At 40.1% G+C, this 23,503-nt stretch overlaps 1 protein-coding gene across 18 annotated transcripts in view; it reads left to right on the top strand.

Moving 5' to 3' along the window:
• The window catches only part of ZNF385B (zinc finger protein 385B), a 151,867-nt gene extending 150,356 nt beyond the window's left edge, over positions 1-1,511 (top strand). For all 18 annotated transcript variants that reach the window (XM_086898124.1, XM_086898131.1, XM_086898125.1 and 15 more), the window contains one exon: positions 47-1,511. In XM_086898124.1, coding sequence (XP_086754250.1) covers positions 47-265 — 219 coding nt within the window. In that variant the 3' untranslated portion in view covers positions 266-1,511. The remainder of the gene's footprint in view (positions 1-46) is intronic.
• Positions 1,512-23,503: the final 21,992 nt, after the last annotated feature.

A 23,503-nucleotide genomic window follows, 5' to 3' on the forward strand; every position in this document is an offset into this window, starting at 1 on the left:
TTGAGAGAACTGTATTTACTGGTTTTGTGTGTGTGTTTTATTCCAGGCAAAACTTGCATTCCAGAAGGACATGATTAAGCCGCTGGCACCTGCTTTCCTCTCATCTCCTCTTGCTGCAGCTGCAGCTGTATCATCAGCTCTGTCCCTCCCTCCCCGGCCCTCGGCATCCCTGTTCCAGGCACCAGCAATTCCGCCAGCTCTCCTCAGGCCAGCCCACGGGCCCATCCGGGCAACACCTGCCTCCATACTCTTTGCACCGTACTAATTTATTGATGTGAAAAAGAGATAAATATGGCCAGTACAAAGGGTAAAGGAAAGCAGGAAAGGGGTTGAAATTTAAAAACATTTCTCTTTTGCAATGCCATCCAGTGTGACACATCATCCAACCACGTCATAAAATCCATCATTGACAGCACTGCGTTTTGGAGTCTAGACAACTCTGTCTTCTCTCCATATCTATTTTTTTAATCAAAATAGTGTGATTTGCTTAAAAATTAAATTCATCATAAAATTTATACCATTAAAGATTCATGCATCTATTAATTTTTTTCTTTTATTTTCTTTTTTTTTTTTTTTCCAATTTGTATGATGCACCTTGGAATCAAGGAACATAAACTATTTTCCTGGCAGACTTGAAAACTAGGGTCTTCCTCACTCACACCTATGTAAATACTCCTCTGAAAAGCAACGGGGTATGTGGAAAAAAGGAAAAGGCAGATGAACCAAATGCTTGATTGCAGATAACATCTCAAAAAATAATTGCATCCATTCTTTTTGTGTGCTCTTGTTGACAGGGATTGTGTGCTGTCCTAGACCCCAGTACTGGTGTATCTTGTGTAGTACTACAGATGTACCATGTCTGATTTTAATATTTTAGTTTCTGTGCAAATGTTTGAAAGCAATGCAATGCTGAAGCTTTTAATTATTTCTTTTGTGTCATACTTTATTTAGAGAAATCAAAAATAGAAAGCCATATTAACATAGAGTTAAGATTACTGCTTGTTTGCTACTTTCATTTAACTTATTTTTGTTGTTTCTTCACTGGTGTTGTTAAGCAATGTTTAAAGAGAAAAAAAGCTTTTCAATTGCACATTGCCACAGCTCACATGCGTTGTTCAAGAAGACAATGGATCCATGTGTTTGTACGTAAATATCCTGTTTTCTTAATTTCTAACTAGTTTCCTTTGTAATGATGCTGCATAACATTGTGGCTCCCTAATGCAATAATGTACAGAACATAAAATATTTATAATTGACCATATTCTCTGTTTACTGAATATATTGCAGTAATGTCCCACCCATCTTCTTACTTCCCCAACCCTTTTATAAAGGTGAATCAATATGCAGTGCTCAGAGTGGAGTCATTATGTGATAATGGGGACTACAGGTGGAAGAAAGGGAAAAAAAAAAAGAGAGAATTAACTTTTAGAGCATCTTTATCAGCAATCCATAATAGTAAGATGTCTGTGTATTTTTTTAAATGTACCTTTTCAATAAAATAATAAGAAAATTATACATGCTTATTGTGTTTTAATTGGTACAGGGGAAAAAAAGCCTGAAACAAATTTAGCTAAAGGAGTATTCCAGGAATAGACAAAGCATCGGAGTTGCAATAAAGTATAATTACAGAACCTGTGTTTGTTTCCCTCGTGTTTTAATGTCTTTTCTTCACCGTAGCCTGTAACAGCCTTTACTGGGGCTTTTTTTGCAGCAAGACTGTAAACATCCACTACATCAGTTTCGGATGAAGATGCAGCAGAGACAGGTGTGTGATTATGTGTGTGTTTTACTGTACCACCAAAATGCTACACCATGGTCGTGCCATTGCTAATGGAGATTAAGGATTAACTTTAAAACCAGCCTGGGCAGACTTGAGACTGGAAGTAGGTAACTAGGGAGCCAGGACTTGCTCTGAAGTATGAGCAAAGTATGCAGTTTCTTGACTCAGAAGCAAACTTTTGAAGGGAGGTGTGTGGGGAAGCTTGAAATTATCTTGTTTTTACTGCTGAAAAGCTTGGCCTATTCTTTAAAAGCTTGCTCTTTGTTAATAAGAAGTGGAAAGTAAGGAGTACAAGAATAAAGACTCAACTGTAAGGCTTGATACAAAGCCAGCAGGGCCATTACAAATCCACAAAGGCCAAGATAAAAAAACTTCAGAAATTTTATACCAGAGATTTTACAGACCAAGATCTACCTCATAGTGGCAACATTATTAGAGACCATTTTCTGCAAGTGTAATTCTCCCCAGTTACCACTGTTCTGTGGAGCTGTTAGCTGTGTTGTGAGAGGATAATTCACTGGAGAAACACCTACCAAAGGGGTAGGTAAGAGAATCCAGGCTTTTAGCATCCTCTGGGAGAGCAGTTACCCTTGTATTAATCTTGCGGACTCTGAGAATCACAGGGTTACAGGTAGACACCCTGCCATGTGCATCTGTCTGTGCCTGGCTTTGCAAGGAGTCAGATAAAACTGCTCAGCTCCCTTCAAAGGAGTTAATCCCATCAGGAGCTTGTTGCTGTCCAACATGAGCTAGGTTTACAGAACTCTGTATTTTAACTGTTTCCTCAAGAAACAAGAGTTGTCTGTGTATTAAACCACTGTTTTTTTCTTTTTATAATCTACTGTTGATGATTAGAAATTTAAAGCAATTACAGGTTTTTTTGACAATTGAAAATGTTCCTGTATGAAATACAGAAAAGGAGGGGACTGGCTAAGCATTTGTAGATTTCTTGGACAACTGGTTATTTCAAAGAGCATCTTAAAATGGAGAAATATTTGGGTCACGAAGGGTGAAGCAATGTGTTATGTCATTCAGCAATGAAAGGGGTTAGTCTGCGAAATATAAAGAGCTAAAAATGATTGTTTACCAAGGAAGATTCTTATTCAAAACTTCATGTTAACTTACATTTTATATATTGAAACTCTGCTTGCCACCAAAGTTTTGTCTGTAACATTCAGGACCAAGCATTTGAGATGCTAATTACAGAATAAGTGATCAATCCTCCCGTTATGCCTGCTGAGATCTCTCCTTTTAAAAATTAGCTTTACAAGAGAAAGAAAACTTGTATCATTTTGAAACAAATGCAATCAGCTGCTTTTTTGTAATGTTAGGATACCTTCCAAGGTGTTACATCATTACATTCAGCTGGCTATGAAACTCATGCATTTTTTGTAACAGATAACAAATACTGAAATATAATATTGGCAGTGCAGTTAGCTTTTTGAGTAAGATACCAAATGCAGAAACTAGTAAGGTAATAAGGTTACAGTAATGGGATCATATCCTCTAGTACATCTATTATTCTAGATCTGGTGACTGTAGCCTGAGCTGCAAATTGTATGAAAAGTCAAAAGTTACAAGGGCACTCTCTTGGTTGGGGATTATCATCTGGTGCTGCCATCTTTATGTAGCAGAAAAAGAAGGATCCAGACCAGATACAGACACATCAGCAGGAACTTTATTCTGGTATGTGTGACTGGATCATGGTCCCCGTATCACAAAAGATTTTCACAAAGGGCTGTCAAACATGGTACACTAGTCGTAAAGATTGAAAATTTCTGTAGACTGCTTTTTTAAAAAGAAAAACAATGGTGATAGGATCTTCTATAACCTCTGCTGGCCACTAGTGTGTGTGTCTCTCCTGTCAAAATGTAATAAAATCTTTCCTTCCTGTTCTGGTCAGATAGCAAGAGAAGACAGGAGCTAGCATGGACACTGCCCAGTCATTATCACCACTTGGACTCTGATGATAATGTTACATTGGGCCAATCTACTGATAAACTAAAAGACAGTTCCTTTACAAAAGAGACTTTTTCATTAAAAATAAGTTGCCTTGTTTTAGGTGCTTACAATCTGAACTTGAGCTATGAATTTTATGGTGAGAAAGTTTTGAAAAAGGTTTTGTCACATTTTTCTGGAGAGAAAAAAGAGCATGGTGGTTTTAAACTCTGCAGGAAGTGTTCCACTATCTTTATGGATCTGGCAATAACCCAATGAGCCTTACTGTATATCTTTTGAACGTGTCACCTTGAATAAGCGAGGCACTGCACTACTTACTCATGCCTGGTTGGACATTAAATCTCCACAGCCATCATCTGGTCACAGTGGTCATAATAATTTTTTTACTTTGGCTTCTATATTTTTGAACTGTTTTTTGCTTAACGCTCTTGCTTCAAGTGACAGCTGAAACATCCTTAAGTATTTATTGGAATGACACCAGCATTTCAGGTAAAATTAATATTTTCTTGAGTGTCTAGAATTCTTCCGTATTACAATGTTTTAAACTAACACTGCTTTAGAAATGTTTGTATTTGGTTCCATGTCCTATTCATATTTATTTGTATTGATAGAATGCTGTGCTGAATGCCATGAGCCAGGTCCTGCTGAGTACCTGAAGTGGAGGAGGCCGGTGTGATACTGCTGCCTTTGAAAGGCTGCGGCTGAGGAAAGTCTCAGGGACTGGAAAAGGACAACTTTATGCCTATCTTCAAAAATGTCAAGAGTGGCGATCTGGGCATGTGATAGTTGGGATTGGCCAGCGTGGGTTTATAGAACACAAGACCACATCCAAAAGGCCCAGGTGCGGCCTGTCTGCCGTGAGGGGCCTGTGTGCACAGCCAAGGGGAGCCAGGTGCCCTGAGGCTGGCTCTGGTGAGGCTTCCAACGCCGGCTCTCCCAGAATCCCAGCAGGCACATGTGGGCACCAGAGGCAGGGGCAGAAGCTACAGCAAGCTGTAGGAGAGCCTGGGCCACCAAGCTGCAGGGCTGGACAGCCGCTGGCAGCCCGTGAGAGCCATGCAGCTCTGTCCCCAGGCCAGTAACACCAAACACACTCAGCAGTGCCCCGTGTGGGACAGAACCCATTGGGAACCTGTGCAGTGAGGTGAGGAGTCCCTGGGAAGAACAGGTCCAGTGCCAGACCAGGAGCCTGCTTTTCCAGTGGTGTGTGGGAGAGTAAGGCTGCCCTGCAGAAGGACCTTGACAAGCTGGAGACCTGCTTTGATGGGAACCTGGGGGGACACAGAGAGATGCCAGGGGAAGGAGCCTGCTGTGCAGTATGGCTCTGGCCAGCACCAGCAGGAGCCCTGCAGGAAAGGGCCTGGGCAGGGGACACTCAGATCTGTGGTGGACAAAGGGAGCTGGAGTCTGCAGTGTGCCCTGGGCTCAGCCAGGCTGAGTACAGTGCTGTGACACCAGAGCCACAGGCAGCAGCTTAAGGGACCTGCAGAGCCCCTCTGCACAGCTGCACGCAGAGGAACGTGTCCAGCCTGGGGCTTCTGGTGTGAGAGAGACTGACAAATGGGAACAAATCTGGAAGAAGGTCAGAAGGTGGTCAAGAAATGAGCACATCGTGTTCAGGAAAGTGAGGTGGGTGTGTTGAGCCCAGAGAAGGCTGCAGAAATTCTGGCCACTGTCCTCAAGTGCCTAACCCAGGGTCACAGAGAAGAGAGATTGATGTTTCTCAGAGAAGTACCATGAGAGGATGAGAGAAGGCAGCCAGAAGCTGCAGGAAAGAATATTCTGACTGTACCTATGAAAAAAGGATTTGAAGTAATAGTGGGTAATGCCTGGAGCAGGTTGCACAGGAAGGTTATTGCAATATCCTCCCTTGAGTAGTAGGCTGGAGTAGGTGACCTCCAGAAGACCTTCCATCTTAAGTGAATCAATAATTCTAAAAGATAACAAGGTCTGCTGAAAAATCAAAAGTAATCATTGTATTACAGAGCAATTAACAGCTGATGGAAACTTTGCAGTAAACACTGACTGATGATTCACCACACTGTGGGGACCTGCTATGCCTGAAAAAATGACGACAAACATCTTGCCTGCAACAGGCTGAAGAAGGAGAACTGGAAGGAGGATATACCTGGAAATGTGAGACAGTCAAAGCGGCAGGGAAGGGAAATTATTTGTACTGCACTGTTGTTACTGGATTTTGGAAGAGCTGAGGCTGTATTTTTCACACCAGAAAAAGGACATTGCAGTAATTGTAATGTGATGTGTTTCAGGCCTTTGTGAGTTTTGCTAAAACAAATATATCCATCTTACATGAAAGCATTTGACTGTAGTAGTGCTGAAAAACACATTTGTTAGATGTTAGCTATTGTGAGCTATTTTGCTAGGCTAGAAGCAACCACAGCACAAAGCCTTCTTTTTCAAAAACTGCAGTTTGTACTTTAGACATACAATGTAATTTCAGCAGATTTAAATGCCAATATGCTCAGCAGCCAGTTGGTGCTGTCAGAGTACTAAATCTGTGCTTTCAGCTTTCAGGATACTTCAGGCACTGAGCACCCTCTCTAGAGCTCCAGTCCCAGACAGAGCTCTTGTCCAGCAAGGGACATTTCTATTTTGTTTTCCCAGCATGTTTTATTTTTTTTTCAGGAGGTATCTTGCTCATAAAATATGTCATTTTTGGTTAAGTTTTCTCCCAGACCCACCCACCCAAGTTACTTCTCCATTTAGAAAGTTTCCCTCCTCCAGCTGTGAGAGGGAGACCATATTCCCACTGTTAAAGGATTAATTTCTGCCAGCCAATCTCTTGCCATGCCATGACTGAACTGTATTGTCCTGTCTCACTCTCTATCAGCTGACTCTCTCTAGCTTCTTCCTTGACCACATCAAACCATGCTCTTGTTTCTCCAGCCCGCTATCAGCCTCTTAGGTATGAGTTCTCATAGCTTGTCAAGATTCTTGACAAGCTCCCTTCTCCATCTCCTGTGTGAACTCTGTTTTCATTTTCCAGTAGCTACTGCTGAGATTTTTCCATTCTGCCCTTGAACTTAAAGGTTCAACTCCCTAAACTATAAAGTCCACTTTCAATATCTTTCCTAAAACTCGCTTAAGGCAGCAAAAACCCAAACTCATCTCCTACCCCTCCCCTAAAATGAACCACCACCACTGCAGGGAGAGTAAAACTGCCATGAGATTTTGTGATGTCAGATTTTAGCAAATAAGAAAGCCTAAGAATAGAGGACAACATAACAGTGACTTTTCTTATTTTATCTGTCTAAACTCTGTCAGCCTTGACTATACTAAGCACTTTTCCTGGCAGATATGATGCTTGCCTTAGAGGGTCAGTGATGCCTGCAAACTCTTCCTTTTCAGGATATATTATCTGCTCAGGAAGGGAGGTGGTAGCTTGATTCAAAACTAATTTTCACGTTGAACTGTGCCAAATCAGGTTTTCGTATGCAATTTGAATTTTAAAGCGTTCTCTAACGTTTTCTGCAAAGGCTGAATGAAAAATGGATCTTCACTGCTTGCTTCACCAAAGCTGCTCAGGGGCTCTCATGGTTGAATAGTGTGAGTCTACCCTGTGCCCAACAAGGCAAACGAAACAGTGGGAGTTTGTTTTATGTGAGAACAAGTGCACTGGCTCTACCCCTGCTCTTTTTTGCCTGTATAACTCCAATGGGAGTTATGTTCCTGTTTGGAACACAGTCCAGGCACCCTGGAGAGCAGCACTGTTTGCAGGGTAGCCACACTATGGAGAGTGCACATGTGCCTTATAATGTGTTCTGTGCTGGGGCTTTGCTTCCTTTGCTGCAGAATACCTGACTCTATCAGAGACAGGAGATATGTTTCCGGTTGTCTGCATGTGAGTCCAGGGCTACAGCAGTCCTCTTCCATATCTTGAAAAGTTAATTCTCCAGAGTGTCTCAAGTCTATGCCTCCCTCCTTTCCAGAGGTTTTTCCTGTGTCTTGGCTTTCTACCTCCCTCCCCCAGTGCAGAGGCAAAGTTCATGTACAAAACCCCATCCAGTGTGAGGTTTACCTGTGGCTTTCCCAGGCAAGTGTTTGCTGCTGAATTATTCATCCCCCAAGGAAAAGGATATGGGAACAGGAACATGTCTGACACCAAGCTGAACTTCACTGGGAAATGCTTTTACCTGTGACAGGAAAAAAACTGTAAGTCCCAGACTCTAGTTCCTTGCTGATGCTAAACAGGCTTCAGTTATATTCTCTCCCTTCTCTGCTACCCATCTTTGGAAAATATGAGGGTGGGAGACCATGCAGACACAGACATTTTCTACCATGTGTGCCCTTTGTAGTGGCAGACAGGGCACCAGGCTCATAAATCAGCTTCATGGGTCGCTTTCTGTAACTGATTTAGTATGGAAGATACTGATTAGTGGTAACAAAGGCACCAGAATTGTTCAAATGTAGAGGGTGATAAGAATTACATCTACATTTTCAAATGCAAAAGTTAGTTTCAAAATAATGACTTGCTGTTCCCTCCCTGGGACTGAATGCTGGGAACACTCTGGTGCCTTCTAAATCATCAGAGCTGGCCTGCTCTGCAGTCCCCTGTCACAGGGAAAAAAGCATTAAATAGTCTCCTTCTGAAAATACTTAACTCCTTATATATGTTGCCTGCCATTTCTCTTATCTATTTTTCAAGGGAATTCAAGGGAAATTTGAGACACTTTAAATCTGCATTGCGACTGCTTGCCGTGTGCTAGGATGGTGTTCCAGCAGTTCAGGGAGGAGACAGCAAGATGAGAGCGGGCAAGGTAGGCTGCAAGAGAAGTGGGAGCTCTCCCTGCACTGCAGTGATGTGTGAGCTACTGACAGGTACAGGCATTTAAGGAGGAAAAGACATTTACAAACATGGGTTTTCAGACTGTCAGTTTTTGTTTACATTGTGAGTGAGCAAGAATTAAGTTGTGATTTGAAATGCACTTAAGTCGTCACTTAAATACAACTTTTAAGTGAAGACTTAAACTAAAGAGCTGTTTTACAGATGCTTGATAGATCTCATGAAGTGGACCATTCGTCAGTGCCAGGAACTTCACCACTCTAACCCACTGGCATCTCTTTTTCTGTCTTACAAAATATATTTGCGTGCTAAAACACTCAATTTCTTTTCTAATTTTCTTTTGCTGGAGCTGCAATTTTAAGTGCCAAAACTTATCCTGTGACTTGAAAAAGCGCTGATGTGCAGTAAGCTCAGAAACTCTATTCATTTTCCACAAGGCACATTTACATTTACTATCAACATCTTCAGAATTGGAAAATGTTCCAAGTCAAGGAATTACCAGAAAGCAATGAAGAAACTGGGATTGTGATGGTTATTTCTTTCTATTCACATGCATGTGTTTATTCTAAAGTAGACATTCAACTCCTTATTTCTGTAACATAGAACATTGATATTGAAGATAGAACTAATAGAACTTGAACTTTGTATTGACATGACCAGACATCTTTTAAAACATGCCATGTGGAAAATTAATTTAGTTTGACCACACCTTAAATTATCTGATTCTTCCAAAATACATTTGGATGTTTCCAGAGAATAAGGTCAATAGAAATGGACTTCAGATAGCAAATAAAGGTTTTTTTAAGAAGGTAGGAACAAAAAAATTACAGTCACCCTCTTTCATTTTAGGAATGTATTTCACCACATTGTCAGATGAATTATCTTTTGACAGATAGAGAACATGAAAATCATCGAACTTTTTTTGGAAGGCTGATAGTGGTGATTGTTCCCAACTTCTCTCAACTCTTGGCTGCATGCTTTCAACAAGCAGTTCACACAATGATGTGTTCCAACACATCAGCTACTTGCTTTCTAGTTTTATTTAAAATAAAATTTTGATTCTGGGAGTGTCTCTTTCACAGTGGAGACAAAGGGCGTTTTTTATATTGTGTGCTCATGAAAAGAAGCACCAGGACCTTAAAACCAGGCAGTCATTTTTGGAATAAAGGAAGACATGGGCAGTTCTAGCAGGACTGAATCACAGCATTTTGTGAAACAGACTGCTAGGGCCCGGTGCTGATGGGAAGTCAGCCTCTTGTCCATTATCTGTTATTAAAGAAAATAGCTGAGAAAGTAAATTGGAGATCACATCACAGTTATTTTCCTTGCCTTATAACAGCAAAGACAAACATTGACACCATTCTCCTCAAACAGCTGAGTGCCCTGGCCACAGCTTTTGGAAATCTTGAATGCTTGGCTTCTCTGATCTTTGGCACTTAGCCTGCAGCTCATGACTCTGATGCAGTCAGCCCACAGGCAGGGCTGCCTTGGTGTGGTAGACAACCTGGAGCCATATATAAGCTGATCTCTATAAAGTATGGACAGGTATTGTAAAGGGGAAAAAAGCAAATTGTAACAGTAAAGCAGTTTGACTGATTTTCTTATTTCTGTGTACTGTTAAGAAGGCATGATACTTAGTCTGCATATACTGCTGATAGACAGATTTTGCCCCCTATTTCCTGGGATGGATATTCTTATTTCTAGTAACATTAAAACAAGTAAACAAACAAAATATTTCTGCTGTGTGGAAACTCAATTTTCAGAGTTAAACCTTGGAATAACAAGACTGACTGGAGTCCCTTTAGAGGATAAAGAAGCCAAAAAATTAACACCACCACTTCCCAAGAGAAATGCATTTCTTCTTAGCACTGATTGAAAGTATAGAGGGTAAATGTGAAGCTCCAAAAAAATCCCTCTGTAGGCATTGTAAGGAATTGAGAGCTGCTGCCAGGCATTTCTACAGCTCCCACAGAGACTTCATACCAGGAGGACAACAACAGACAAAAGAAAAGCTCAGTAGAGCTTGTCACACCTGGAACAGCTGGATGTAGGTTTATAATAGAAATATTCAGTTTGCTAAGAAACTTTCAGATTAATTTAAAAAAAAAAAAAGAAAGAAGAAACAAAAGGAAGATAAAATATGGCTTACTGTTGCATGCAAACTGCACTGAGTATCCTTCTTTGGTTTCCTTTTTTGATGTATTTTTATGTACTGAAAATAATTTCTAATATTCTCAAGATATGACTAAGTTAGAAGAACTCCTTGAGTTTTTTAATTAGGTAGAATCTCATTTTGTAATTAATTGTATTTTCAAACAGTCCTCCCATGCTGTCCTTGATCTGCCCAATGCCTTTTCCTGAGGATACAGCTTTGGCTGTGACAAGAAGCCCTGTGACTGAAGTACATAGCTCAGCCCCATGTTCTGACATGGCCCTTGCTTGATCTCCTGATGAAGGAAAAATACAGTGGACAAAAATGTCATAGAACCTCTGCATAAAAGAACTTTATCTAAGGAATTTCTTTCCTTCACTAACCCAGGAATGAAGGGAACAGGAAAGAAGGGAACTGGAAAGAATTGTACCCCTAAAATCTGTAAGTCTCTGGTGAGCAGAATCCTTGCAACCCCACTGCAGCTGTCTCACCAGATGTGCTCCTCCCATAGTCATGCCTGTTGAAAGAAAATCAAGAATCTATATACTAGAAATTCTGACTTGATGTGCAGATAGAGACTAACAATCTGTGATTCTTTCTGATGCTCCATGCTACCTTGAAATGCAAAACTAGAAATAAAACTGTAACTCTGTTGAGTTGCACTAGGAATGTTAGATTTATTCTGCATCTCAGAGTAAAGTGATGCAGATAGATGGATTTTCTTGTAGTTAGCTGCTGTTTTTTTAAGATAGGTGTAGTTAAACTTGCATGTAGCTTTTTTTCCCTTTAACACTACAGCTTTAATTTAGTTGTAGAAGTTTTGCATGTCTGTAAAACTGAGTCTACTAAGTCTATGTTTTAAATACACTGCATGTGCAAGAATAATTTCATTAGGAAAGCCACCATTGCTTCCCTAAAAACAGACTAATGAGAAATATGCCATTAAAAGAAAAAGATATTTTTCTAAAGCACTTTGCTGGTTACTATCTTAAAGTAATTAATTATTTCAAAGTTTATTGTGATAAGTCAATAAAATTGTTTTCCACAGAACCTAATGAGACATTTAAAAATGAAGTATATGATAAAATCTTAATTGTTAAAATATATATTAAAAACTTAACCTGAACTGGTATTTATCATGATTTAACAAAAATACTAGTGATTCTTTTTTGTAGACAAATACTTTTATACATAATTAAATTCCATAAGCTAAATTGGAAAGAAAAAGCCCAAAGCCAAACAGGCAAAGCTTAAATCTGGAATTATTTACTTAATCTAGAACCAAATTACACTGGGCTAACATCTGTAAACAATGGAGATGAATATACCATGATGCAGTTAGAAAATATTTATGCTTCATAGTTCTACAAAATGCAGTTGAAAAAATTCTGCTGAATGAAATTGTTGCAGTTTGAAAAAATAGGTGGAAAGCCAAAGCACCTTGAGCTGGAGAACCAATTAGATGTAAGGTCAAAGGACCTCTCAAACTGGATTATGATTGGTTTTCTACAGAAATTCCAAGCACAAGTCAGAATTGACAATGGAAGAAGACTAAAGTCTGTAGCAAGTTGAACATGTTGGATTTCACCCTGGACTGGGACTTTCCTTAGAGCCCTAGAAAGGTGCAGAAAGGTGGAAATGGTACCATATGGATTGCAAAGGACAGTTGCCCCAGCAGATCACATCTAGCACAGCACTTCCTGCATATCAGCTGAAAAACCCTTGGGAAGCAACCTGTGATCCCCCTGCCAGGTCCGCTCATGCAGGAAGCAAGGTGGCACTTGTCTGCCTCAGCTGTGGCCATTTGAACCATCCCAAGCCCCTGGTGGCAATTCTTGCCCCTTGTCTTCTTGTCCAACTAATAAGTGAGTCAAAGAGGGTGTAAATGGATATGCACCTCTCCATATGTATGCTGTATGCCAGTTTAGGCCCACTAGCCAGTATGTAATTATGCCTGATTTCACATCACTCCTGAACTTGATCCATTAAGAAAACTTTTATTCTCTGAGACAGCAATAACTTGACCTTAAATGAACTGAATGGGAAATTGCCTAGTGATTGATTTTTCAATTCAATTATTTTTCCTTCAGAAGTTAAATTTAAATGTGGCACTTTACAGTCGACAGAATCTAGGTCAAATAGATGGGATATTAATAATAATCCATCCTGTGTGAAATCTAGGGGTTATGCTTAGCAGTAAATTCAGTTTGTGGAACTCTCTGAAGACTGGATTTTATGTAAGCAGCCACCTCATATAAGACAAAGGCACAGGCCAGAGTTTCCCAGACTTTTCAATACTGACCTGGGACCCCTTTCTCCCTGGCATGCTTCCTTCCTCTCTACTAGTTCTGGACATCAGGATGTGGAAAGTAGAGGGTTTCTAGGTCAAGACTCTCCTTAGCCTTGTTTAATCAGTTTTCTTTCTATCCTTAGAGATTGACTGAAGACATTGCTATTTGCCTTGTATAAGGATACCTGCAAATGAAGACACAGGGTTGCTCCCCTCAAACCCCCTCAAAATCCTGGAGGGAAGCAGGATCATGTTCTGCCCCAGCCAGAAGCCAGCTGAGTTAAAAGGTGTTGAACAGCATCCAGTCCAACTAAACCGCCTCAAAAGGGAAAAATCCAAAAACTAGACCTTGCAGGAATGATGAATCAATTAAAATGTTGTATGAGCTGAAACAAAATAACAAAAACGTGGAAATTTGCTTGTCTGAAGGATACTAAAGACTTTAGTGGTGCTGGTCTTTCCTTGCTGCAATGTTCTTTCTGTAAATTGCTAGTAGATTGTATCTGAGAAAGGGGTGGCTGTGCCACCTTGGCACCCTGCTGGCTGGTCTTGCCTTGCCCCCATGCAGACAGCAAGCCCCACAGTGCCTGGCTGCCTGTGTGAAGTGAGGGCAAGTTTATTCCTTTGTATCAGGTGTCTAATTAACAGCCCTGGGGAACACTAACTCATCCAAGCTTCTGGTCCAGATGAAAAGAAGGAAATGCCCTATACAGTAAATTAATGTAGAAATGGAGAGCTGGCCAAGTGATGGCCTACAGAAATGGGCATGTAGACTGTGATAGATAAAAACAGTGTTGAATACTTTTTGTTGAAAAAACAAAAATTTGGAGAGGGGGAGATAGAGAACAAAGATGAAGGGCTACATTTTCTTCGGAAAAAAAATCACTTTGCGATCTACCAGTAAGAGAGGAAGGAAGCAAACACTTTTTAAATGAAACCCTGGAATGAATGAGTGTGTTCTATCTGGTGCCTTTCCAATCTGTTTTTTCATCCTGTAGATCTCATCTAGGTGGGAGTTCAAATGGCTGGCTGAAAAGCCTTTAAGAGCAGACACAAGAAGAATGACTTCTTCCAGGCTTGCTTATGAGGACTGTAAATCCAGGCAGATTTTGGAATAACTCCTACCGAAACCAAAGGTAGGCTGGTGTCACCCACCACGGTGCAAACACCTGGCACGTGTGGTTTTCATTCTGTTGCTATAATGCAAAGTCTAGCTAAACAAAGAAAACCATGGGGAAATCAGAAATGTGGCCCCCTTACTGCTGTTTATAAACTGTAATAAACTGTTACTCTCAGTTTATTGGCAGCTAATGACACCCCCCCCATACACCTCTCTACGCACACCCTGGAGATCCCAAATCCTTCAGGAAGCATGAGCCACTGTGCTGGTGAGCCTTTTGATGACACCTGGTGGCAAAATTGGAATAACACACCAGAAATGGAATCATATGGGTGATAGTCATGTTGCTGAAACTAAAGGGAAATTAAATCCATGGGGAACTAGTGTAAACTAGAGGCTGGTAGCTAAAAGTGGAAAATAATATGCTAGGAATGAAATGGAGAAGCTTAATAACATTACTTTAAGAGGCAAACCTAGCTCTGATAAATGTATTACATATCTGTATAAAGCAGTCCTTAAGGAGGAGCCATAACTGGCTCTACGGGATCAGTTACTGCCTGCTTAAAAAGAACTGTGAACAGCAACAAGAGTGGATTAATTAGTTTAGTTCAATGAAGTTGTCTCCTTGGATACCATTCAAAGGACTTCCACCATTGTTCATGTCATGTAACCAGGAACACAAGCATCAGGGTAACAAATACCTGTGTTCCAGATAAAGATTTGTCATGTGAATTTGATGTGGAATAATCTCTTTTCAGAGGATACATTTTGGGTTTGCCTCCAAACACCTTGTAGCTGTCAGGGAAAAGGAGGTAAAGAAGGGGTCTGTGCAGGGCAGCCCTCCCCAGCATCATCTGGAACCTGCCAAAGTGGCCAGGGAAGAAGCCACAGGTGCCTTCCATGAACAGTGGGCAGGCTGTTTGAGGATGTTACATTTATGTCTTTTTATTGCCAAGCTGGATCTGTGAGACTATTAAAGTGAAACACGAGGCACAAGCCCCGAGAAAGCCCTTTCACTGATGAAAGGGTTTAGTGCTTTTACTTCTGTTTCATTTCTCAAACATGCTCCTCCTGCACCTTGCTGATGATTTACTGAGGAAAGTCCGTCATCACTGTCCCAGACCTTCAAAATACGCCCGATTTCTACCCTGTCTCACACAACGATTCCATTCACCCTAAAGGTTTCCATTATGCTGCTTTTAGCTGTTCTGTGTCGTGGGTTTATGTGCTACCTTCCCTTTGCTTTATGGAAACATCCCTGAAATCACCGGAGGAGCTTCAGTTCAGCTTCTAGTTGCCGCGTGATGTCTGCTGCTCTATGGTGTGGACTGGGAGAGGTGTGCATAGCACAGGAGGCTGAGACAACCCCGCCGTTCATATTCTCCTGCTCCTCTCCTGCTGCCTGTCACGCAGTGAAAGCGCTGGGGCTGCATTCAGCCTCACACAGTTACTGCTGAGGGCACACCAAATTACCAGTTTGAGATTGCTCAGTCAATTGAACATTCATTTGAAAATGTAGCAACCTGAGCTTCTCAGGGAAGCAGTGAAATTAAATAGTCGGGTTTCTCTTTGTTTTAAATCTCTGAACATTTCCCAGCTAGTCAGTTATCTGTGGGCACCAGCATTAATGATTTGTATGTGATGACACACATAGCTCCATCTTCCTATCAGAATGTCCTCATTTTCACTCTGTAATATCACAGTTAAAGGTCAGCTACTACTTCAGTATCAGAACTATAAGCTAGAAAAGAAAGCAAGCAGGGAACTTCCAAAAGCTTCCTTCCTCCCACAACCTCTCAGTAATTTCTTTACTGTCGGGACAATATCCTGAACTTTAAAATCTTGGTTTAGGGCTTTTTATCTCATTTTAATATTTTCTCAAGGTTGAATAACATTATCAGTCCTGCTTATGTGGAGTTTTTTATAATTATATTATTTAAATAGGTCAAACAAAAAAAATTGTGAATAAATAAAATATTAATATTCTCACAGTATGCAAGTGAGGTCTGTGTCCAAGCTCTAGCTAAAGCAAGAGTTAGTTATTTTTGCTAACAAGTAAGGAGAGGTAAATGAGAGCCCTTGTCTTGGCTTAGAGAGCAGAGACTGGATATGCAGAGATCTATTTGGTCTGAGGGCTGATCTGGATCTTTACACCCCCAGAGGTGCTGCAGCCCCTCATTCAGCCCTGCTGCTGCTGGGACAGGAGCTGCAAGAGCAGGGATTTGCACAGGATGGGTTAAGGGAAGGGTGCAGCCTTCATCAGCCCCCATGCAACATCTGCTCTATGCCAAGTCCATGAAAGGCTCCAGCAGAAAATAATAAAACAACCTGTTCTTTGTGTTAAATGAGGCTAGCACAAGAGGCAATGAGCTTACATTCCAGTGAGATTTAAATGAGATGTTAGGAAAAAATTCTCATCGTTTGGGTGACTAAGCATTGGCATAAATTGTCAAGGCTTTGTTCTTAAAACCTACAAGAGAGGAGATTTCACAACCCCTCAGCAAACTTTTGCCAAAAAATGACTCACTGCTGCTGAATATGTTGACTGATACCTAGAGATCCCTCACCACTCTCGATTTTAATAATCTGTATAAACACAGTTCATTGATTTGCTGCTTTGTTCAATCATTTGACATCTAAGCCCCAGTAATTACATCAAACATCCTGTATCAGCTGCTCCATGGTTGCATTGCACAGTACTCGGATGCATTTTTACTAATTGGATGCTTCTCTTTCATTATTTATTGTGTATTAAGTTTTAGCCTGACTCAGAGAGCACACTTCAAGAGCCAAACAATAATTAAAGCTGTTAAAAATACATTACAGCAAAAAGTAGAAACCAAGAGTGATGAGTGGCATGTTTGTTGTTTTTTTCCCAGAAGCCCCCAGTGTGAAAGATTGTATGGTATCAACAGCTCAAATAACAATGGGGGCTTGTGGCCTTCCTGTTAAATAAATGCATTTCCATCAAGAACTCACTATTATTTTTCTGGAAAATACCAGTAATTCAAGAGCTGATAGTAGCTGTTAAGAGCTTTCCCCAGATGAGCAGTCTGGTGGGACGACTAACTTCTTGCAGCCTTTCTGCTCCTTTTCCTGCCAGATACCTGGTAACACAGAAATGGTATCTACAGACAGAGACCATCAAGGGCAGCTCTTGACTTAGAGGGACAGCTTGTTAACTAAAAAATAAGTTGCACTGATATGAAAAGTCATCTTTATTTTGTCTGCAGGAAAGATGAGAACAGCTGTCTGGCTCGTGTTGTGCAATGTGTCAGGAAAAGCCGCTGGGGCACAGTTTTAAGAAACTCAGTCTCACTTTCCTGCTACTTCTAAATTAATAAAGACCCCAAGATGTCCCCATTGCTCATTTTGCAGCTGCTGGAAGGGTTTATCACAAATACATTTTACATCAGTCTCAGGTCTGTCTGATGGATAGGGAAACATAATTTGGGAAATAAATATTTATGATGCATAGTCACTTGGATTCTTCTATTTATACATTGCTGAGCACAGATGCCCAGCACAACAGTAAAATTAAAACTGTGCTATGTTTCAGCATTTATCCACTATGGAAGACTTAAATGATCAGCCCATTAAATGGAATGGTTCTGAACAAAATCATGAATTCTTTTTAAGTGTCCATCTTTCAAAGGAAAGAAGTTTGTTACCCAGTTTTTGCATTGACCAAAAACATTGTCTTGAACACAGGACTTACTAACTATCCTTCAAATACCGTCAGCAAAGTTTAGAATACCCAACACTGGAAGAATAGCTACTGCAGTTGTCATATTTCTAAGTGAACCATGGGTTTCACCAGTGATCTCTACCTAGCTGTATGCCAAAGGGTTTCCAAAAGTCACAAGCTCTTTACAAAAAGCAGTGTCTGTCACACATACTGTGAGAACTGTTGTGCTAGGCATGAGGAGTTGATAAAAAAACATCTTCTGCCTGGCACTTTACTTTTTTGAAACCCCAGGTGCATATTTTTTCATGTAATTTAACTTTTAAGAGAAATAGTCATATCTGGCCACCAGAAAATAAAGTTATTAATCCCTATTAACACCTCTCCTCTGAATGGGAAATGATTGCAGGTAAAATACCTTCAGGTAGGAAGATGACTGTGTGTCTATAGTAAATCCAGCCTCTCCTCCAAGGTCAAATCAAATGACAGTACTTCAAATCTACTGACAGGAACCAACCTTAACATACAAGAAATCTGTCTTACATTAAATACAAAGAATGTAAGAAAGTGATTGGTAATAATTTAGATGACAACCTATCATGTTTTCTTTCTTTCAATGTACAGTGGTTGGGAAAGCAAAACTTCTGTGTGAGGTTGAAGCATCAGCTTTTCTGTGATAATCTGAATTACTCTCTGAATTACTCCTCGATGTCCCCCACAGCATTTCTTACCAGTACTTTTATTTCAAGTGGTCTGAGTCAGCAATCAGACTTCACTGTCCTCATTATTACTTGCACACAGAAAAGATGATCTTGTCCCAGAAAACCCACAGCTTAGGCATACAACAAATAAATTGATGTAAGAAGCTACTTTGGAGCCTCTGAAGGGAAATGAACTGGACAGAAGAGTAGAGGATAATAGGTAATAATAGAAATGGCATTCCATGTAACTACTCTGTCACAGTCTCATCTTTCTTCCAGAAAGACCTGCCTGGTTTTGCCCATCCAGTTTTTGGGATTCTTCCTACATCTTCTGGAGTCATTAAACCTTATCACAGTTAAATAAATGAAAGAAAAGTTTATTGTATCCTTCTCTGAATTATAGGTTTGGAGTGAGGCACGGAGATGTGAAGAAGAGATAATGAACTCTCTTTAAAGAGCAGGAGGAAAAATCGCTGTGGGTACTCTTGGCTTAAACATGACTTTAAGCCAGCCCAGAACTCAAACCATTCTCTGTGCTTCAGTAGTCCAGGGAAAGCACCTGTTTCCCATGAGGATAATCATAGTTTATTTATCTGCTTATATGAAGGTCTATTTCTGTTTGCTTGGAATAAAAGACAACTGAATTTCAGCCTTTCAGGGTTAATCCAGCTGCAAGTAACAAATGAGAAAAAACTTCACATGATTATGTTGTAAAGGTACCAAATGTGTCATTTAAACAAAGATGCAATCATAAGATCTCTCTCTCAAGTGGCTAGAGGTTTGTGGACTGAGATGATCACTGAAAGTCAATCTGTCAGCTGATGGTGCTTCTTGTGAAGGACTTGGCCTGCCCTGTTCAGTCTCACAGCAAGACTTTCCTGTTTGCCATTGCTGTAGAGAATACACAAATCAGCCTTTCGCACCTACACCACCTCAGTGACAACTCTTGCAGTGTTCAAAGACTGAATGAAGAGATGGTTATGCATTGATATTCCTCATTTGAACCTCTTAAAATGCTCATTTTTCCTTCTAAGTTTTTGCAGTCCTGTTCCACTCCTCTGCTTACTGTAAACCACAAGTTTCCACCTTGTTGAAACTTTATATGGCATTCCTTGCTCTCCAGGACAAACTGTAGAGGAAACTGCCATTTCTAAAGTCCAAAGGTAATGAGAGCTTCTTTTGGCAGCAACAGGCTGGGATAAGAGCAGCAGGCAAAAATCAATGCTGGGTACTTGTTAGCACCAGCGTCAAATGAGAAGGTTTATTCTGCCAAGTGCAACTGAACACACATTCCCTTTAAAATTCTTGATGCTTAACTGAAATTTAAGACCAAGAGAAATCCAGCTCACAATCCTTTTTTGGCCTTATTTTTGATACTTGAAAAAGATCCTTTAATTTTCCTCTTGCATTTGACAAGAAAAAATTTGTTTTATGAAAATGTAGAATGTGATAGTGGCAGACCTGCACCACATTAAACACTGTGGATTTTTATTTCAGAGTTTTGAAAAAAAAAATTAAGTTAATGGAGAGTTTTTGAGGGATGTTTTACCTTGAACTGGTTTTACCTGTGAACAAATTCGAAAGCAAAGCCCAGGAAGTATGTGGGGTTTATTGGCAAAAGAGTGTTTCAGTGGAAAATATGAAATGAAATCCTAATTTTTTTTTTCATTTTGATGCATTTGATTCCACAGAAAACTATTTTTGAGTTGAAATTGACAGCACTTTTGCTGAAATGCAACATAAAAAATCATGTAATAATTAAGTACAGAAACCAATTTTGATCGCTGATACTTCACATTTAAGACTCTCCTTGCACTGGAAGGTGATATATATAATATGGCCTCCTGATGAAACACTGCTGACTTATAAAGAAAACTGCAGTCTACATTTTTCAAATTACCATAAACATAATTACGTCCTGCTGAGAATCTGAGTGATAATTCATAGCGTCATTACTTTCAGTAAAGACTGTAATTTCTTTCAAATTGGGATTAATTCCTCCCTAAATTATTAAATCAAGCCCAAAAAAAATCTATGTTAGATTGGCAAACATATAGAAATTTTATTATGTTTGCTGCATGCCAGAACATACATGAAATCTTCACCTTTTAAAGTAAATCAAATGAAATTTTAAATCCTGCCTGAGCTGGTAGGGAGCTGTGAAGAATAAGAGGGATCTGGTCAAGCGAGAAGAGGATGATGTGTTTGTCCATATGAGCAGATTTTAACAGTGTGCATGCAACTCATTGGCCACCAGAGGTGTCTCTTTCTTCCTTCTGCAGTAGCCAAAATTCCAGTCCTCCAGAAAGCCCACAAATGTTTATGGTTATTCTTTTTCAATAGAGGAAGCAGAATTTCAGTCCTTGTCAATTGTTCCTGTTGAGGTTGCTTTCTCTTCTCAGTGACAGGGATGGTGCTTACCTCCAAAAACTTTTGGTCAACATATCATTTCTCATTTTGTTGTGTCTTTTGGCCCCTAATATGAAACAGAGAAGAGAATATAGTCATAAGATTCTAGAAAACACATCTTCAAGTCTAAGTTACACTGAGCTTTCATTTTAAAAAGTAGAAGCTGATTTAACCATGTTCAACAGTTGGTGATACATGCAGCAAAGAGAGCCCCATGTATTTATGCACATTGAAAGTTAATATCATATTTCCTTTCTTTTTTCCAGCTCAATTTGCTTCTAATTTTTCTCTTCCTTTACATAATTTCTTTTTTTAATGCTCACTGGTTGCTAAGTAACTGTAGCAGTATTGCTGCAGATGTGCAATAGGCACATCTGATTACTGTGGTGGTCTTTCTCTTTAGGGAAAAGAAGTTTTTCAGTAAAATAAGAACAATATGAAAGTAATGATGGCCTGATAAAAGATAAAAGTTTTTTCTTATCCCAAATTTTTGCAGCTATTCATACATTTTGTCAGCCAAAGGTAGAAAGTATTTGGGAGGAGTACATAATTCTCAAATGGATCAATCACCACAGGACTACCTCTCCCAGAGATTTATACCACATTGAATATGATATAAAGCAGTCTTGTCACACCTGGCTGCACCTGTGGTGGGAGTTTCTTCGTAGCACACTCATGCTAAAACACAGTAGGCCAGAAGTTGCAAGATCATGGATTCTCATTTTCGTCAGCTTCTGTAAATATTTCTGTGTAGATCATGAGTCTTATCACTGGCCGAGTTCTAATACTTCTGCCCATGGAGGCTGGCAGTTTCTCTTTGCTTTTGTCAGTACAGCACTCCAGAGCTTTAGCCCAAGTTTTATGGGTATGTAATGCAGGTGGCTCTCAGGGCAAAATGAAACCTCTCAGCTCATTTTCATGGCTTTTCACAGTTACCGTGTATGTTATTCAAGTGTCACAAGTGTCCCTTCTGAACTCATTTCCCTGAGCACTGCAGCCCCCCTCGGGCTCTTGGCAGCCAGGAATCTCCTCAGCAAGCAAGCCCTTGCCTGTTCCCTGTCACCCTTTGGCAGACAGGGTGCCATGCTGTTGTTTACTATCTCTGTTATCACTTACTCCTCTACGTAAGGGAAATGCAAGAGTTAAAACCCTATTGATCATTAGTTTGTGAGGAAAATAGCAGAATGCCTATGTGACAGTGAATGATTGCTCTACTGATAGATTTCATTTTAGCATTTACTAATTTGGGTGTGTTTGACGTTGTATCTGCAGAAGGATGTTAATGCAGATTTTTAGCACCAGATATATATAGATATATTGCTCTCTTAATGTAGCAAGAACAGAAGAATTGTAATTATTGACATTATTCAAAACTAATAAATGGCCTTTTAAAGATGTGGCTATTGTGTTAATTCTCAACTTTTTGTAGCTAGGTTGGGATGTTTCCATTTATTTTGTCTTCTTGTATTCAGTTTAATCAACTGTGTCCATTAAGTGCAGGATGTGGCATTTGGGTTCTTTTAGAGAATGCTTGCAGGAGATTGATTTTTGCCTGTGTTTGCAGAGAATGAAGGAGTTTGCCCATGTAATCTCCAAAAAGGTCAAATCTTGACTTAATAAATGTATGATTCAGGAACATAAATCTCATCCTTTAGGACATCACATTAATATTTATTGGGATCTGAATACTACAAAGACCTGCTAATTAGCTACAGAATCTTTTGTGTATTGGTTAAACTGGCTTGAGAGGGATTAAAATTGCTTCCATTATGATAAATCTGCTAAGCAGTGGGCTCATATTTCTATTAATTCCTATGGTTCAGACTAGTGTGTAGGTCCATCTTTCTGCCGTAACTAAGCGTGGTTATGACATTTTTGTAATAATTTTTAATAAATTCAGTGAAGAATATGTCTAAGAGGAATCATCTGTTATTGCTGATGGTAGAGTAAGAACCAGGCAGCAGCCAGAAAGCCCAGCAGGAGCTGGAGGAGACACTGACTGTCCCAGTCCATGCAGTGCAGGAAAGGAGCAAGGACCAGAAACCCGGGCTAGGAGCTGTTAAAGGGAAATTACTCAGATATGCCAACAGAATGTTAACAGTCAGGCCAAGTTTTAAAAGTATGGAAAATTGAAGATGGCCACGGTATTGAAAAAGTGACACAAAAACAATTCTGGAAGTGAAGCAGGGAGAAGAGGGTACTGCCCAAGGAAAGGGCTGCTGTGCACAGCTATAGGTACTGACTAGGTGAGGGAGAATATGTCTGTATATCCTTGAAGACAATATGGTACAAACATCACCAGGCTGAGCTGAGCCTATAAATCCACAAGACTCAGTCTGGATCTGGCCCAGGGTAAGTACAGCTATATTTACATAGTACCAGCCCTAATCAAATATGCCTTGCTTCTGGTCTCTGTTCAGCTGTTTTTCAAATACCTTTGATTACAAAGCTGTGGGTTGGAAAAGATAAGATTAGATAAAGCAATTAGCAATCTCAGTATTTTTCTAAAGTGGGAAAGAGAATGTATGCAGTGTAACAGTTGAAAAAATCTTGGGGCAATGCTAAAAAATTCCTGGAATGAGTGGGCATAAGAAACACTTGCA

The sequence above is a fragment of the Cyanistes caeruleus genome, chromosome 7 (genome assembly GCF_971803275.1).
Source record: "Cyanistes caeruleus chromosome 7, bCyaCae1.hap1.1, whole genome shotgun sequence".
NCBI lineage: Eukaryota > Metazoa > Chordata > Aves > Passeriformes > Paridae > Cyanistes > Cyanistes caeruleus.